The sequence below is a fragment of the Colletotrichum fructicola genome, assembly GCF_000319635.2.
Source record: "Colletotrichum fructicola Nara gc5 chromosome Unknown KSG_Nara_v1_contig01, whole genome shotgun sequence".
Lineage (NCBI taxonomy): Eukaryota > Fungi > Ascomycota > Sordariomycetes > Glomerellales > Glomerellaceae > Colletotrichum > Colletotrichum fructicola.
This window is the reverse complement of record NW_027094051.1, coordinates 3975083-3992501: the sequence shown is the minus strand read 5'-3', so window position 1 is coordinate 3992501 and position 17419 is coordinate 3975083. Positions and strand designations below refer to the sequence as shown.

Genomic DNA, 17419 nt, shown 5'->3' with positions numbered 1-17419 from the left:
TAATATAAAATACTTAATTTAACTAATATTATATAGTTATAAAAATCTATATACTTTATTTTAATTCTTTTAAGTAATTATAAAGAAACTATTACTACTTTTAAAGTAGTAATAAATAGTATTAATATAATATAGTAATAATATCTTAATATTAAAGGAGTAATAAGTTAAAGTAGTATAAAGAAAGAGATATTTATTTTTAGTAATTTATACTCTCTTTATATACCCCTATAAATAGCTATAGAGGTTTCTCTATAAATTATCCTAGTTTTTAAATATTTCCCTATAAGAGTTATATAGTAGTTAATAAAGTGCGCCTCTAGGCGGTAAACTGCGAAGAAGAAAACTTAGAAGGGAAGAAAGATATTCATTGCTATAAGTTGGTACCACAAGAGTGACACAGTTATACGTCGAAGGCGGGAGTTCCCATCGTGGACCTGGGCAGGCTGGGCAGGCGCCATTCGCTGGATGTGCTATCCATTTCTCGGCTCGCTGAAAGCATTGAATCCGATACTGCACGCGGTCGAGCTCGAGTTTGTGTCGGGATCATCTACCTTGTTGAGAACGGACTTGGAACATGGGCTTAGTGATGTAACGGAGTCGCCTATCGCACTTCGATTTGATGCGCAGTCCGTTCCTCCCTCACTGTTCTGCAATGGTCGGGCTCCAAGTCATTGGTTTGCAATTACAATCGGAAACCAACGCCTTTCGAGTGGCATGAATACACCTACGAAAACGCCTGTCGAGTTTCTCGAGCGTCTCAAAAGTGGCGTTTGGGGGTGTCTTCTTGTTGGGACGTATCGTCCTCGGCCAATGCTCGCGCCGCAAGCATATTTGATCGTGGTTGAGTGGCTTAGCGGCGCGACGGCAACACGCGTGGGCGCTCTCATGTTCGAGCAAAAAGAGACCATGGACGAGGATATTGAAAGGTTCTATGACGAACTTGATCTGTCATGGATTCGGCTCCGTCTCATTTGAACCCAGAGCTGCTCATACCTTCGACACAGTGTCCTGTCAGTCATCCTTACGAGGTTCTTTGCCTAGGGTATTTGTAAGATGATCAATAAAGCTTCAAGACTGACGACGCTCGATGCATCATAGCCTTAAAGATAAAAATTGCGACTCAATCATTAGAATGGTCACTTGGCAACGCAACGTCCGCTGGTCCGTCATCGCCGTCTCGTCGTAAAAGAGGACGAAGTGCGGGGAAGGACGGTATCGTTTTGGGACAACGGCAGCCTTTAGCGATGACAAACTGTACATTGAGAAGTTGATCACTGCGCTGAAGAGTGTATAGGATTATTAGTGGTATATAGGTTTTAATTACATTAATTTTGGTGGCCCTCAAGACGATGCCAGGAACGTGATACTTCAGCCCAGGCTACATCTCTCTCACGCATACCGCTTCAACATGGCAACAATGAAGCTCCTTGTCTGTGTTCAAACGCTTTTGCTTCTTCTGGCCTCGAGCGCGGCCCAAATCATCAATCTCGAACCCGTTTCCAACTCCATCCTCTTGGCCACCACCTTACACCCCCCTGTGATCCTTCTCTCCTCCAACGAGACCGCAGCCGTCAAACGTGCTGCAACATCACTCTCCATCGACTTCGGCCGTGTTCTCGGAAAGAATAGCACCATCGTCTACGACACATTCAACACATCCACAACATATCCCATCCTGGTCATCGGAACACTGGGCTACTCCCCTCTCCTCAAGCTCCAAAACTCCTCCATTCAGGGGAAATGGGAATCCTACACTCACGAAGTGACTATGAACCCCTTTCCGGGTATTTCTTCAGCCTTATTGGTAGTTGGCAGCGACAAGCGTGGCACTGTCTACGGCATCTACGCCCTCTCCGAACAGATAGGCGTCTCTCCATGGTACTTTTGGGCCGACGTTCCCGTCACACTTTTGCCATCCCTTCATCTAGCCCCCAACGGGACAAGCTACACACACGGACCCCCCTCCGTGAAGTACAGAGGCATCTTCATCAATGACGAAGAAACCTGCCTCACCTCCTGGGCTCGTACCTGCTTTCCTCTCGCCTCATCCGACCGCAACCGTCCCTTTACCTCTTCTTTCTATGCTCACGTCTTCGAGCTCATCCTCAGACTCAAGGGAAACTATCTCTGGCCCGCTATGAAGAACAGCATGTTCTATGTCGACGATGTTGCAAACGGTGCGCTCGCAGACGGTTTTGGCGTGGTGATGGGGACAAGCCATCACGAACCCATGGCGAGGGCGTACCGCGAGCAGGAACGGGACCTCGATGGGAGGTGGGATTGGAGCCTGAACAAGGAGAACCTGACAGCTTTCATGAGGGCAGGTGCGGAGAGAAGCAAGGACTGGGAGACGGTTTACACGATGGGGATGAGGGGAGATGGGGACACAGAGTCGCCCACGCTTACCGCACCACAAGTAGAGGAGATCATTGCGGTGCAGCAGGAGATTCTGAACGCTACTCACGGGAGTCGTTCGAGTGATTTGCCCAAAGTTTGGGCTTTATACAAGGTGAGTACCACGATGAAATTTCATGGATACGAGAACGGTTTCGCTAAGCACGAGAAACAGGAAGTCGGTAAATACTACCAGCAGGGTCTCCAGGTTCCTGACGACGTGACGCTGCTCTGGACTGACGATAACTATGGCAATCTCCTGCGCACGCCGTACCCCAACGAGACATCGCGCACGGGAGGTGCTGGTGTGTATTACCACGTAAACTATGTTGGCCGCCCCAAGATTTATGAGTGGATCAACACCATTCAGCTGGCCAAGACATGGGAGCAGATGCACCTGGCCTATGAGAAAGGGGCTAGAGAGGTTTGGATTGTGAATTTGGGAGACATCAAACCTCTGGTAAGCTGAGTTCCTCCCTGCTTCCCTTTCTTGAATTGCTTGGTTTCCATAATTTACCCCTTGTGCACACACACGACGGTAGCCTATGCTAAACTGTTACATCAGGAGATACCCACAACCCATTTCCTCGACATGGCCTACGACATGTCCCTACACCTCACGCCAACGAGTACTACGACCTGGCTCGAAACGTGTACGTCAAAGACGTTCTCCCCAGACATCGCGTCAGCCGTTGCGGACATCTTGAACCGATACGGCCGGCTGGTCAACAGACGAAAGTACGAGACACTCAACATGCCGCCATTCGTGTACAGCACACTCTTCTACAATGAGGCTTCCACGGCTCAGGAGGAGTGGGAGACTCTATTAGAAGATACCTTGAGGGTTTACGAGGATCTCGAAGAAACCTGGAGAGACGCTTTCTACCAAATGATTTTACATCCCGTCGAGGCAGGAAAGACGGTCAACGAGCTGTATATCAAGGCCGAGTTGGGGAAGCTGTATAAAGCGCAACGACGAACGGCAACGAATCGCCTTGCTACGGAGGCGAGGGCGGCCTTTGCCCGGGATAAACAAATCTCGGCAGAGTACAACGGGATCAATGAGGGTAAGTGGAAGGGGATCATGTGTCAGGTGCATATCGGGTATACACTGTGGTATGAACCGAGCAGCGACGTGATGCCGAACCTGGAGTATGTCAGTGATGCGGATGTGCCAGCGTCCGGAATTATGGGAGTTGCTGGGCAGGGTGCGGTGGGTGATGTGGACGAGAGGGAGATAGTCTTGTTAGAGATGGATCCGTACTTACCGCCCGGGCAGAGTCGGTGGATTGACGTATTTTGCCGTGCGAATGGGACATCTGAGTGGCGGATTGAGTCGAACGTGTCGTGGGTCGAGGTGGACAAGGATGAGGGGACACTTGAGGCCCCTGGAGATATGGATGAGGCGCGGGTGAACATTGAGGTGGATTGGTCTTCTGCCCCCAAGGGGCATAGCACCGCTGCACTAACCGTTCAGAGGAATGACACAGAGGATGCGGTCACGGTTTTACTTCCCATCTTCAATCCTCCTGTCGCCAAGGAGGACCTGGTCGGACGCTGGATTGAGTCTGGCGGCGTGGTATCCATCGAAGCAGCGCATTACTCTGCCATCGAAACGAAGAACGGGGTTTCGTACCTTGAACTCCCATTCTACGGCAAGACACACTCGGGAGTCAAACTTTGGCCAGTAGGTGTCGATTCGTTGACCCAATCCACAGCGCCGAAGCTGCGATATGACTTTGTCACGTTTGCTGAGTATGAAGACGTCAAGGTACGGATGTATCTTGGCGGCTCGAGGAACCACGACATGACGCGGCCGCTGAGGTATGCTTTTGCTGTCGATGACAGGGAAGCTGTAGTCGTACAACCGGTTGGTGACGCCGGACTCGGAGAGGATCCAGAAGGATGGGCTGATTCTGTCATTACCGGAGGATGGAATGTGACGACAAATGTGACGGGGGAAAGCTTGAAGGCTGGGAGGCATGAGTTGGGAGTTTGGCTGCTGGAGCCGGGAGTTGTGATACAAAAAGTTGTTGTTGATCTTGGGGGCGTTAAGGCGAACGGTTTGGGGCCGCCGGAGAGTCTGATACTGCAGGATAATCGTCAGACATGAGGGAATGATGTTTCATGATGCTGTGAAGAACGACAACATCACGAACGGAAGTGCGGGCTCTATCCAGTGACGAAGCTAGCCCCGTATCTCCCGCTACGCGCCGACCCTGGCCGCCTAGACGACGATTGTCCGGTAGGCGCTTATTTAATGAGACCGGGAGTAGGCAGACGCGCATGATTAGATAGCAAGAATCAGGCAAAAAGAATTAGGTACTACCTCTTTCGAAGTCCAAACCAGGAGAGACAATATGACACAGCTTAGGTATTGTTGGGGGATGGGGGGACCACACAAATGAACGTACGCAGGGGAGGAGTTGCCCACTCAAATGCAACTTTTGCTAGGCAAGAGATCTGTAGAAGCACGACACTCGGCCTGGACTAGCGATAGGTGGGACACAGTCTAAACTTCAAGGCGGGCCAATCGGGCACTCGTTTGCAATGGAGTTGTGACGGCCACCGGGCTTTTGTGCCAGCCATGCAGGAATAGTTCAGCTGTGAAGCCAGCCCTGTTGACTTTTTCATGTGAGTCTGAAAGGATTAAGTGTCAGTAGAGTCTGACAGCAGTGCCACAGGCTGAGTGGTCGGCATCCCACGTCCACTTGGCATGCATGAAGCTTTCCTCGATTCGCTCATGATCAACGCTTACCATATTCCGTCAGCAGGCAGACATTTTCCACGGATCATCAGACAAAAGAGATTGTATCTGCGTAAATTCCTCTCTCTTCCTACATTGACGCTTATACCCTCTATCTTGCTCTCGAGGGCGAACTTTTCTCTGCATTATACTTCAGGCTACTCACGTGTATTTCTCAACATCACCAGACCTGCCATGTCAGAACCGGAGAGGTACGCTGTCGCTTGGATTTGCGGCACCCCAATCGGGTTCGACGCGGCATCGGTTGTTTCTAGAGGAGAAGCATGAGCCACCAGCTCGAGTTGGCTCGTACGACAACAACAGTTATGCACTCGGTCGCATAGGACAACACAACATAGTCATCGCTTCGAGCCCTGTCTGTGGATATGGATTGACCTCTGCGGCATCTGTCGCTAAAGATCTCCTTTACACATTTCCAAACATCAGATACGCTTTCATGGTGGGAATCGCCAGCGGTGCCCCGACTACTGAGGTTGACATACGTTTGGGAGATGTCGTTGTCGGCTGTAAGAATGATACGGTTGGTGGGGTCTTGCAGTACGATTATGGCAAGATCATTCAGAACCATAGGCTCCAGCATACAGGGTCTTTCGTCCAGCTTCCGAACTTCTTTCAGACAGCAGTAGCGGCGACTGAAGCTGAGTACAACCTCGAAGGTCACAGCATACGTCAGGTAGTTGACAGAATCGTCGACGGAAACAAGGGACTCCAGAGATACAAGCGACCAGACCCGAGTGCCGATGTACTTTACCGCTCCGACTACGAATATGCCACAGATGCCGACAAGGATTCGGCATCGGTCATCCCAAGGAGGAAAAGAAACCATGATGACCCAGTTGTTCATTACGGTCTCATCGCAACCAGCAATAAAGTAATGAAAAATGCTCGCGTGCGAGATCTCTTAGCTCACGAGCACAAGATTCTTTGCTTCGACATGGAGGCCGCTGGGTTGATGAGCCAGTTTCCTTGCTTGGTTGTCAGAGGGATTTGTGACTATGCCGACACACACAAGACCACGGATTGGCACGGATACGCTGCTATGACAGCGATAGCGTATGCTATCGACGTTCTACGACGCATTCCGCCGCAAAGTACTGAGAGAGAAGGGGCCACAACGGATATCATTACAAGTAAGTGATGTCAATGATCATCACATAAATGGTCCTTTAACAAAGTGTTTTATTAGTCAGTGGGCTCGGGAATTTCGATCCTTCGAATAGCCGAACAGGGCGACGGAACGAAGACTCTGTGGCAATGGTCGACCACGATATGCCCGATATACCCGACGACGCATCCGACATTTCTGACGCTCCATCCGTTTTCACTCAGGCATCCGCAGCGTCATCTTTGGCTTCAGCGGCTGAAGAGTCAGATGTATCAGTGGAACTTGCTCGGGTGCTTTAGAGCGACGAACAGATGAAGACGCTGTACAAGCACGCCCTGAAACGACTTGATCGAGATGTGTTCATCAAAAAGAATGACTCCATTCTTCTGAGATATCTTGCAGATCTCCGGCGATCTACGAGTAGCGAAATCTACAGAAAGGTCTTGCGAACGTTGGCTAAACCAGAGCAACGTCAACAGGTCACTCGGACGGTTATCAGTCTGATCCATTCGGATCACACCCAAGAGCTTCAAGACCTAAAACAGCAAGATGAAGCACGAGAACAGCGGCTCAATGAGAGATTAACCAGAGAAGCTGGGCACTCTCAACTCAATACAAAGACAGGCGCAACTGATGACGACGATCAAAGCGACGTTGAGCCAATGCAACACGATGACGAGAGTGACGAGGACCATGCTACGAAAGAAGACATACCACTTGATAAGGTCAAGGATTTCTTTCGAAGCAGTAGTTCAGTTGATTCTCTGAAAAGTCGTCTAGAATATCTTGCCAACCGACCGTCAAATATTTCCGAAGCACTGGCCGATGGAAGTCCTGGTATGCTCGCTGTATACCTTGAGAAGAGATTCAAACGAGCAGCTACGGGTGATTATCAGTGGATCACTGGACTAAGAGATATGGGCCACTCATACACCGAGATTTCCAACCTACTCTATCAGGCACATCACGATCGCCCTTGGATCTATTTCGAGCCTATTCAGTCCCGGAAGGCAGTCAACCTGCCCCAACCCGAGTCGCAACACCACTTGATAAAGTGTGCACATACTGCTCTAAGAGACGAAGGAAACCTGGATTCTATCGAAACACCATTTGAAAAACTCGGTAAAAAGACTGTGATGCAGCTTGATGACGAGAGAGAGGTCAGAAGACGATTTGAAGAGCTGTGTGGGTTGAGCGGTATCACCCCAAGCTCGCGAGACCACACCGAATGGAATGGCTCAGTCACGTTCGATGAGGAGAATTCAGTGGCGTTCATATCACACACAATTCCTCCGGAGCACACCAAAGAAACAACGAAGATTGCACATCGTTTAATGTGCGTGGCAGAAAGAGTCGGAGCGGCTGCGAGTGTACTGCAAAGTGCAGGCTTTTGCTGCAATTCATTCACCCTCCTCATGGCCTCTGAGCACGAACAACAAGCGCGACTGAACCGATTCAATTTCAATTGTATCAACGAGTTTGCCACAACACTCCGCGATCTTTGGATTATGGGATATGGAGGAGAGGAGAGGGGGCCTGAAGGCCTACCACGTATCCTGAACTCGCTCCGATCCCAGTCACAAAGGGTATTGAGCGGCAAGCTTTCGGTCCGTGGAGATCATCAATTCAAGTCCCGGCTGATCGAGACGCTTCACCTGACCTCGCTGTCGATTCAAGTTCTGAGTATTGGGCTTTTGTCATACTTCCAGGCACACATCGGTGAGATCCGGCCTTTTTTCCTGGACTTCTCCCTTCGCAAACTACTGTTATTGGGATTAAAAAGCCCTCTAGACGGTGAGAAATCCAACGTTGGAATCAGTGTTTGCTTGACTCCTCTAACATGTCTGAATGACATGATCAGAGGCGAAGTCATGGTTTTCCACGGGCCAGCCTTCACCGATCTTCCAGGAGGGCGGTTCGACGTGTGCGCGAAGCCAGAAGATATCCTCGATACGTGGGGCCCAGGGCATTTTGTGTGCCAAAGGCGGGAACAAAACGTCCCGGTGGCCATCAAGATAGGTGGAGGCTTCATTTTCCCATCACGGCAAAACGAAAATGGTCTGGAATATCATTGGGCCAATAGTCTGTCGCTTTCGGCCACACCACCTGCGCTAGAACTGCAGCGAGAGATCACAATTGGAACGATCATTCATACAAACGGCAACTGCAGCAATGATGAGGAAAGGTGTTGGCAAGCTGCTGGATCATCAATGAACATGCTTGGTACCTACAAGAGTTACATGTTCACATCTGGACGCGAATTCGGGATCCAAGGCGGGCCAGATCAGTTCAATCTCGTTCATACCGTTGTCAGAACGAAACAACTTGGTGTGACCATCAAGGACAGACACTTCAGCCAGATGACTGAAGACGACAGGTTGATTGAACTTCTTGAGAACCACTGGGGCGTCCGGGTGAGCTACTGCACTGGAGTAGCCCAGAGAGTTCCCTGGCGGCAGATGGTGGGTGACTTGTTTTGCGCTTTCGCTGATTCCTGCACAAAACAAGAAGATCACGAGCGATGGAATCGTATTCGAAGCAATCACCGTGTCATCGAAAACTTTACTGGACAAGGCGCCAGTTACGAGACACTGAGAAATTGGCTCAGACAGCTGGAGCCACCTTTGCACAGTTTCGTCTTAGGAATCACGAGACAGATTATTGGCAGCCTCAAGGATACCGGTATCAGCCCTTGCGGAAGATTCTTTTCCGTTGCTTGGCCAAACCACAATACAGTCGACAGATGCCTTCAGCTTACGCTTAACAACGACTTCAGTAAGTGGATGCCGATTCTCGCGGAATCGGACCACTGCGCCACTTTTGCGTACATGACAAGTTCCTGCTTGGAAACTACCACAGAAAAGTGTCGCGGCTCTGGGAGTTTGGACAAATTCCATTGCTTGAAACAGCAGTTCGCTGCAGAAGTTACCAAGTGCCCGCTCAGTGGACTTTAGACCACCAACAGAGCTACTTTTTCGACAAGATGGATAACGCGCCTTGTTGGGTAAGGGCAGAAAAGGATACAACTCAAGGGAACACACCAGCGACTCTCGTACGACTGCACACGTTTGAATCCCTGGTCCCTCATATGAGGTATAGAGTGATCGAGCTCTCACGAGGCAGTGGACAACAAATCCAGGAGAACGATCTTTCTTATAATCAGGCGGAAATAGTGTGTATTTTATCAAAGCGAGCAAGCTAGAGTCAGTTTTCTTCGAGGCCTTACTCTTGGAGTCCAAGGTTTGTTTCAATTGTATTTCGGCGTTGGCTAGTATAAGTATGTAGTTTTTACACAGCGCTTTTGATTCATGGTGGTTACCTTTCGCAATGCACAAGAAGCTCTTTCATTTTCCCAGAAAAGCCATGTCGATGATCGCGCTGGCGGCAGATACATGACTACGTGGAAGTGATTTCTATGTACAGTTACGGATGAGATGACTTTCTGTTACTTCGTCACGGAGTCTGAATTTCTTGCAGTCTCGTCCTTTCACCTATACAGTCGCTATTATCGTAGTCCCGCCGTCGTCTTTACCATTGTTGTCGCCCTCGCTACAGGCTTTCGTCCCCATCGATGTCATCAACTCTTAAGTACCTGTTCCGTCTTCAAAAACTTCCATAACAAGTTTTAGTCCCCGGAGAACAGGCAGCATAGACACAGTATGGTAGGGATTGGCGATCTCTTGCAGCGGCTACTTCTACAGAGCCTCAATCTCTCAAGAAACCACAACACGGTTCAAACACCCGATGAGAGTCCACTTTACATGCAAACCGATCGTGCCATGCCCGCAACTGGGTCTCTGTATGGCGTATCCCCTCCGCATGGAGCTACCAAGGTCATCAACAGGCATGCATGCCGCCCCCCGACTTCATTGGCCCGACAGCCTCACTTGTGCAACCCAATAAGGACGCACCAGGTCTCTCGACTGCAGCGACTCATGCAATCAGCTACACTAACGCACCGCCTCGCAAAGCAGGCCAAACGGCTCGCGATGTTGGGTTCGGTTTGGGTGGAGCGCGCAGGTCGCATATCCAGGCCGCAGGTCGCAGCAAAAGTACGCTCTCTCCCTGAAGCAAGAAGACATCACCAGGCTGCTGATTGCAGAAAGGTCCGGTTGCCTTACAGCCTGCTTGGAACACGATTGAGGGCAGGGCGGGCGGCCGTTGATTGAACGGAGCTGCATGAACGGCTCATGCCTCCGCACTTTACCAATTGGAGGGGAAGCGGGATGTGTGTGACCATTGCCAGCTCATAGAACACGCCCATCACTCCTCACTTGGGACCGTCGGGCGTTCACGACCTTTTTTTACCTTTACGCACCCCACAACGTGCGGCCTCGACATCATGACATTTGGTTTTCTAGCTTCAGCCCGTCGGCGTCGATAGCGGTTCCTTCAATAATCATCGAAAATACCATTGGAATTATTTTCCGCTGAATTAGCCCCGCGCTCTTCAGATTCGGCTTGTGCCTGAGCCGGGATCGGCCATCCGGTACCCTTGATACCCAACGCAACAGCGCCGCAACAAAACAGCCGATAAGATGACGTCCGACGAGTCTGATTTGTACGACAGCGACTCGGAGCCGGGAGTGGCGACGCGCACGCATCACGGACCGAAGAGTGTGCAATTTGACTTATCGTCGTCGCCGTCGCAATTCCCCGAAGGGATCCCCCGGAGGCGGCCGAGCAGCCGGTCCCATCACCGGCACAGAAGCACCGAGCGCCCCCCGAACCCTTTCGCTCCCGCATCCGCACCGTTCCCGGTCCCAGGATCTCGCGCACGCCCGATGCCGCCGCATGTCCAGACCCAGAACCTACCCCAGTTCTCCAGAAGCATGGGCGGGAACCCCTTCAGCCCGAATCCCGTCGACCCATCGCCGCCGTATTATTCATACCCGTCAGCGGCCGGGTACAACTACCCCCCAGGCCAGTATCCGAACAGCGCACCCCCGAGGCCCCCGTCGTCCGGCCATCACCGGTCTAACCCGTTCGACCCTTCGCCCAGGTCGTACACAGACCGTGAAAGCCCGTACTATGGAATTCCGGTGCCGTCACAGCCTCAGCCGATACCTCGCTATGAGGGCAGAACCCCCTCTCGGCCAAAACCGCGCCCGATCCAGCCGCAGTCAGTCGACATGGAGCACGTCCAGCGGACCATGAGCAGTCTCCTCGAGCGCGAGAAGGCGCGAGAGAGGCAGGCTATGGAAGCTGCGCAGCGTGAAAGGGACATTGCCGTCCTCAGCAGGGAGATGGACAGGAAGATGAAGCTCGGGTTCGGGGAGATCCGGAACGAGCTGTTCCAGAACGACTTGAATTCTGAACCAGGGCCGCCGCGGTCAGAGTATGCAATGCGGATGTACTCGACACCTGCGCGGTCTGTCGATGACCGGACGTACTGGGCCGGCAGACCCGGTGCGCCGCCGCCCGATCTCAACCAGCAAGAGATGGACCAGCTGTGGGAGGGCAGAAGACAGCTCGATCCTAAGTACGCGAACCGGATCCAAGGCCGGCAAGATCCCAGGCTGGAATTCGACAGACGGTCCTCGTTCAGCTCCCGGCTCGACCCGGAGCAGATGCAGAGAGCCATCCAGGCCGGTGTGGAGGTTGCCCTGAGCGAGCTGGATAACAGCTACGGCGCTCCCAGTCCTCTCTCACAACGGCCTGCCTCGACTGTCTACGGAACGAGCCCGACCGCCCGACGGCATTCGCAGCAGATGTGGCCTAACGGAATGTACAGAGCCGAGACGATGGAGCCGCGGAGCAGCCCCTTTGCGCCCCCGTCGCCCGTCGAACAACGCAGAGCCTTCGACCGGCATGCGGCGGACAACCCGCAGACGGAAGCGGAATGGGTCGGCCGCCCGCGTCCGCGGCGGAGAACCGAAGGGATGAACATCACCGTCCAGCGGAGCGGAGCCCCGGGGCGGTCCGCCTCGCACAGGGACAAGCCGCGGTCCAGACCGGAAATACAGATGAGCGGGGGACGGGGTCCGACGTACCAAGATGTGGGCGCATCCACCGCCGTTGTTCGAAGAATACCAGCTGATCAAGTTGGGCCTAGAAGATTGTACCCTAACGGGTACCGAGAACCGTATTTTGAGGAGGACACGGACTCGGACGAGTCGAATGCGCAGACGCTGGCCAGGTATCCGCCGCCGCCGGTGCCGGACCCCCCGAGGTGATTGACGAACACGACATGAGTCAAGTGGGAGACTGATTGCATGTGATGGAATGAGATGAGCCATATGTTTACATGATTATAGGGGTGCGGATGACTGTCAGCTACAATATTGGCTAGATTGCAAGGGCGTTGACATCACATTAGCGAGACTACTTTTCAGCTTCCTCTTGAATTTGACTACATCGAAGAGCGAGGGTTTGCCATGTGCTATTACCTGAGAGTTTTATCAAGTGAGGATATCACGGGAGAGGACCGAAAGGGGTGTGCAAAAAAGAATCATTTTCGCGCGACCCGGTTTCGATCCAGGGGCCTTGGCTTTAATGGAGCCACGCTCTGCCTCTGAGCTATCGCGCCGTTGTGGATTATTGAGGAAGACGAGTATTCGTCGAGAAATGAAGGTTGAAGGCAAGGTTGAGATTCCAGAAAGGTTGGTCGAAGAGGTGGTTGACTCACATCAAAGTACTGTTGTGGGATCGTTCCAACCTTGTGAGGTAGGATTGGCAGTGTCTCTACTCATCACTATCTGAATCGATGTCGAGCGCTTCTCGAACCAGGTTGTATTTTATTATCAACCAATATAGATAATCTAGTGTATGCAGAGGCTTACCCTTCTGTCCAAGCCATGATCGGCACGCTGTCATGCAATACTAGAGACCCTTTGAAGTCGTGTTGAGTTTGGACGTGGTGTAACAAATTGACATGTTTCAGTCTGTAAAAGTCCTTGCAGCTAGGCTTGTACAAGCTTTCGTGGGTACTGATTCCCGGCGATCCTCAAGACACATGCTCGAATATCGACTGACATGCTCCTCTCGTCATGTTCAACGCCTCGCCCAAGCCTTCTCCAACGCCTCCCTGACCTTCATCGGCTTGATCTCGGGGAACTGGGCATTCGACGACCTGGTGCTGAGATCGAACCTGCCTTGATCAAACAAAAGCATGTACGACGACAGCATCGTCTGCAAGGTGTCCTCGGAGAACCAGTGCAGCCCAACCTTCTGCGACGGCAGGATTGTCGCCTTCCCGCTGCGGTACACCTCGTCCCCCTCGTACTTTACAGAGAACTTTGTACCTACGAGATGACCCTTCGTTAGGAAAGCAGTTCAATCTGTGAGGGGGTTGGCGGCAAACGTTACATACCCTTGACGTCCTCTGCAATGGCAAGGAACTGATTCCACGTCACCGTCTCGCCGACGAGAAAGGTGCGCGGCTCCCACTCTCGCACGTCGAGCCAGGCGGCAACGTACCGCCCGACGTCGGACGTGTGGGTGAAGGTGACGTTAACGTTCCCGGAGCCGGGCAGGACCGCGGCGTTGCTCGCCATGTCGACCACGACCGTCCAGGGGGTCATGTGGGACTTCACCGCGGGCATGCACCAGTAGTCGAGGAAGAAGCCGTTGTGGAAGGACGTGTGCTCGAGGTCCGTCGTCTCCTCGAGCGCCTTCCTGCTGTCGAGCTTGAAGCCTGTGTTGAACAGGACGTCCCGATCCCTGGACGTGCTTTGGTTAGCTCCGAGTTTTCTCCAGGAGGCGGGAGTAAGATGGGATGTGAGTTACCCCTCGTCCAAGGGGATGCCCCAGTCACTCGGGACGAATCGTCGCGTGGCTTTGGCGGCGTCCGCGGCTTGGATGAGCTGGATCTCGGGGATCTGGTCTCGTACTTTCAGAGACTGGGTGGTGGTCAAGGCCGAAATCAGCGTGTGGACGTTGTGTTTCTCCAACGTCCCTGTCGTGGCCTCCACGTCTGCGTAGTCGACCTCGATGATGGGCACGTTGAGCTCGTTGGAAAGGGTCGGGTTGGCCTGGGAGTGTTGAGATGAAACGGAAATGTCTCTCGAGACAGAACTTGGGGGTGACAAACCTTTCGGCTAAATATGATCACATCGTGAGTGCCGGCTTGTTGTATGGCTTCCACAATAGCACGGCCGATGCCGCCAGTGGCACCGGCGACTGCGACGACGACCATTCTGGATGTGGTCAGGGGAATCTATGTTGAGGAAGTTTCTAGTCCACTCAGACTTTCACAGTAGATGTGCTCAGAGTAGTACGAGCCTGTGAGTCTCTTCGACGAAACCTGCGTCGGCAGGTGCCTTTTATGATGTACGTTTCTACTCTGCGAGTGACACATTTCACACGCCCAGCAGACATGGCCAGCGGACTTTTCGGGAGAGAACAACATGATGTGCGGACTTGTGCAGACCATCAGCCGGCGGAGAGTATCCTCCGACCTACGAAAGTTGGCGGAGTTTGAATCCCAAATTCTCGGCCAAAGCCTTGTCGTCTCATTATCGGACACATCATCTATCCCGACGTCCTCCTCTTGCGCAGCTTGCCGTCAAGAGGCCTCCTGGGACTTTCATGTCCGGGTGCTGTTCCGGCGGGTTGCTACTAGATTCGGAAGCAGCATCCTCGAATGCCCAACTTTGGGGACCCGACAGCAACGCTTTCTGATGTATCCTTGTGCCATATTCGACTGCCTCCGCGTATATCTGGTCTCCTAGAGTTGCGGCCAACAGACGGCGTTGAAATGCGAGGCCCAGCCTCGGGCTCTAAGGGGGGTTTCGCATATGGACAACACTGGAAAAGGCTGGCATCATGTCGGAGACCAGAATTCGGTGACTAAAGCCAGGGAGACCAATCTTTCAGGCCAGGCATGTCGTGAAGGCTGGGACGGATGGCTTGATCGAATCCATCTGGATGGCAGACATTCGAAGACGGAAAGAGTAGATTGATCATTCGATTGCAGAGACTTACAAATGCATCTAACGTGACCTCGTCTCTACTCATCTATACACAACGCTACTGAGGTCTCGGGATCATACACATAGGGTATCCATTTGTATTACTATTCACGTGTAACGTGGCTCCTACGCCTCTCTATGCTGACGGAACGCACTCTACTCTATCGGGTCCGCTTCTACAATCGCTAGTCGCAAAGAGGTCGAAGCAATACAGGCGTCCTGAAGCGTGCCGCCTGGGTTGGAACATTATGCCTCGTCATAGCCTTTTCTCATCATCGCCCAGAGTTTCAATAGTCCCTGGACTTGGATATTTGGTCGTCAACCGGCATAAAGCGTGTCCTTGGAGGAGTTTAATTTAGAGGCTCGACCTTACCGAGCCTTTTGGAGTTTAGGTGGCTCTCCCCACGACGTGATCAAGGCGCACCCTGAGGGACTATACGCCCTCTTTTGGAGGGGTGCTGGCATGCCGTGGAGTGCCTTGGCTCGAAGCCGGACTTAATATGGCCATTGAAAGCTCACTGCAGGAACCATCAACGCCAACTGCATGAAATCGTCGTTGCCAAAGACGCAGGCGCCTCACTCAGTAGATGGAGCACTCTGCCTCGGCGCGGCGGAAAGCATCCGCAAAGAAGGACTGCATGGCCGTGTAGTGGAACAGAATGCCGCCGAGAACGGCCAGATGCCACAGGTTGTGGCTGCCGCCGATGTAATCAAACATGCCGGGACACCACCTCTCGGGGATCTTGCTGGCGTACACGAAGGCGCCCAGGAGGTAGACGAAAATGGACTTTGCGATGGGCGTGTAAAAAGTCCACACAAAGTCTGGGCCGTGGGAGAAGTACAGCTGCAGGATGGGCAGGAAACCGGTGGCGCCGAGGCCGACGAAGAAGGCGACGCGGGCCCACGCCATGTCTGCTCCGTTGAAGGTGGGGTGCCAGGGCAGGATGACGCCGCCGATGCCGAGGAAGGCGGTGGTCGACATGTACGTCCAGCGGCTGACGGGGTCGCAGTAGAAGGCGGTGTATTCGGTGGTCACGATGGATGCGGCGATCAGCAGGGAGATGCCGGTGTAGTCGACACACGCAAAGATGGAGATTGCGTCGACGTCCGCGACGGCGTTCATGGTGTGCCAGATGGTCGAGCAGACCAGCGTCAGGCACGCGGTGAAGAAGAAGACGGCGGCGATGAAGATGTCGGTCTTGGTGCTGAGGGAGAAGTTGACGTTGCGGGGGTAGAAGTAGAGAGCGACGGCCAGGACGATGAACAGGCCGATGGCGTGGGACCAGATGTTGACGAGCTCGTTCGAGACGCCAAAGGCGGACCAGATGCACTCCAGCTTGGACTCGGTAAAGCGGTAGCCGTTGCGGATGTGCGGGTTGATGCGCCACGGCATGGGCAGGTCGTCGTAGGTGATCAGCTTTGTCGTCCTCGCGCGTTCAATGGCGCGCTCAATCGTCTCCTCGAGGCTCTCCGCCGCACGCTTGGCGCGCCCTATACTCTCGTCCACGACCTCGCGGGCAAGCTCGATACCGCCGTCGACGACCCTGCGTCCCTCGGACATGAAGGCTCCGGCGGCGCTCGTAGCGCTGGCCAGGCTCTGCTCGCGGAGCTTGTAAGCGCGGCTCTCGTACTCGGTGAGCATGTCGTCGAGCAGCTCGATGCCGACGCGGGCCTTTTCGTTCAGGGACTCGGCGGAGGCGAGGGCGTCCTGGTAGCGGGCTTCCAACGTCTCGACCATGATGTGCAGGCGCCTGCGGCCTGCGCCGAGGACTTCCTCCGAGGCGTGGGAGCATCGTGCGCGGACGGTTTGAAGGGTGGAGAAGGCGCGGGATATGCTGGAGTCGAAGGTGAGCTCGCCGTACTCCTCAATGAATTCGAGGCGGCGCTCGAGTTCGGTGAGGAAGAGGTCAACCTGAATTTGGTGTAACGAAGTACATGTCAGTCATTTTTCTCTTGGTCCGATGCTCGGGTGTAGTGGGGGAGGTGTAACCAAACAAAACAAAACACCCTTGCAACCGCAACTACAACCACCGCCTCAAAACTCACCTTCAACAGCAAATGCTCCTCTCCGTCCATGATGTGGCTGACGATTGACTTGCGTCTAGGGATGAAGAAGGAGTGTCGTCGTCTGCGGGCGAGTTCGGTGCCTTCGGGCTGAGCTCCGGAAGTGGTGGCCACGGCGATGTCTTCGTCGTCGTGGACGGCGGCGCCGGAGCAGGGGGACTTGAGCGAGGTCAT

At 53.1% G+C, this 17419-nt stretch overlaps 5 protein-coding genes across 5 annotated transcripts; 3 read left to right on the top strand and 2 right to left on the bottom strand.

Annotated features, from left to right (window-relative positions):
* Positions 1 to 1411: 1411 nt before the first annotated feature.
* On the top strand, positions 1412 to 4510 carry CGGC5_v001137 (uncharacterized protein; the record flags this gene model as incomplete). Its single annotated transcript, XM_032030005.1, has 3 exons — positions 1412 to 2512; positions 2573 to 2857; positions 2963 to 4510. The coding sequence occupies 3 exons, from the start codon at positions 1412 to 1414 to the stop codon at positions 4508 to 4510; spliced, it is 2934 nt and encodes a 977-aa protein (XP_031890480.1).
* Positions 4511 to 5600: 1090 nt separating this feature from the next.
* Positions 5601 to 6568, top strand: CGGC5_v001136 (uncharacterized protein; the record flags this gene model as incomplete). The annotated part of the gene is made up of 2 exons (XM_066150779.1): positions 5601 to 6294; positions 6351 to 6568. The coding sequence occupies 2 exons, from the start codon at positions 5601 to 5603 to the stop codon at positions 6566 to 6568; spliced, it is 912 nt and encodes a 303-aa protein (XP_066009789.1).
* Positions 6569 to 10807: 4239 nt separating this feature from the next.
* Positions 10808 to 12339, top strand: CGGC5_v001135 (uncharacterized protein; the record flags this gene model as incomplete). The annotated part of the gene is made up of 2 exons (XM_032030002.1): positions 10808 to 12268; positions 12328 to 12339. 2 exons carry the CDS (start codon positions 10808 to 10810, stop codon positions 12337 to 12339), a joined length of 1473 nt encoding a protein of 490 aa, XP_031890321.1.
* A 923-nt stretch (positions 12340 to 13262) lies between these two features.
* BOA1-2 (Oxidoreductase BOA1) lies at positions 13263 to 14406 on the bottom strand (the record flags this gene model as incomplete). Its single annotated transcript, XM_032030001.1, has 4 exons — positions 13263 to 13513; positions 13582 to 13931; positions 13998 to 14242; positions 14302 to 14406. 4 exons carry the CDS (start codon positions 14404 to 14406, stop codon positions 13263 to 13265), a joined length of 951 nt encoding a protein of 316 aa, XP_031890322.1.
* A 1355-nt stretch (positions 14407 to 15761) lies between these two features.
* CGGC5_v001133 (Uncharacterized protein) lies at positions 15762 to 17419 on the bottom strand (the record flags this gene model as incomplete). The annotated part of the gene is made up of 2 exons (XM_032030000.1): positions 15762 to 17093; positions 17228 to 17419. The coding sequence occupies 2 exons, from the start codon at positions 17417 to 17419 to the stop codon at positions 15762 to 15764; spliced, it is 1524 nt and encodes a 507-aa protein (XP_031890326.1).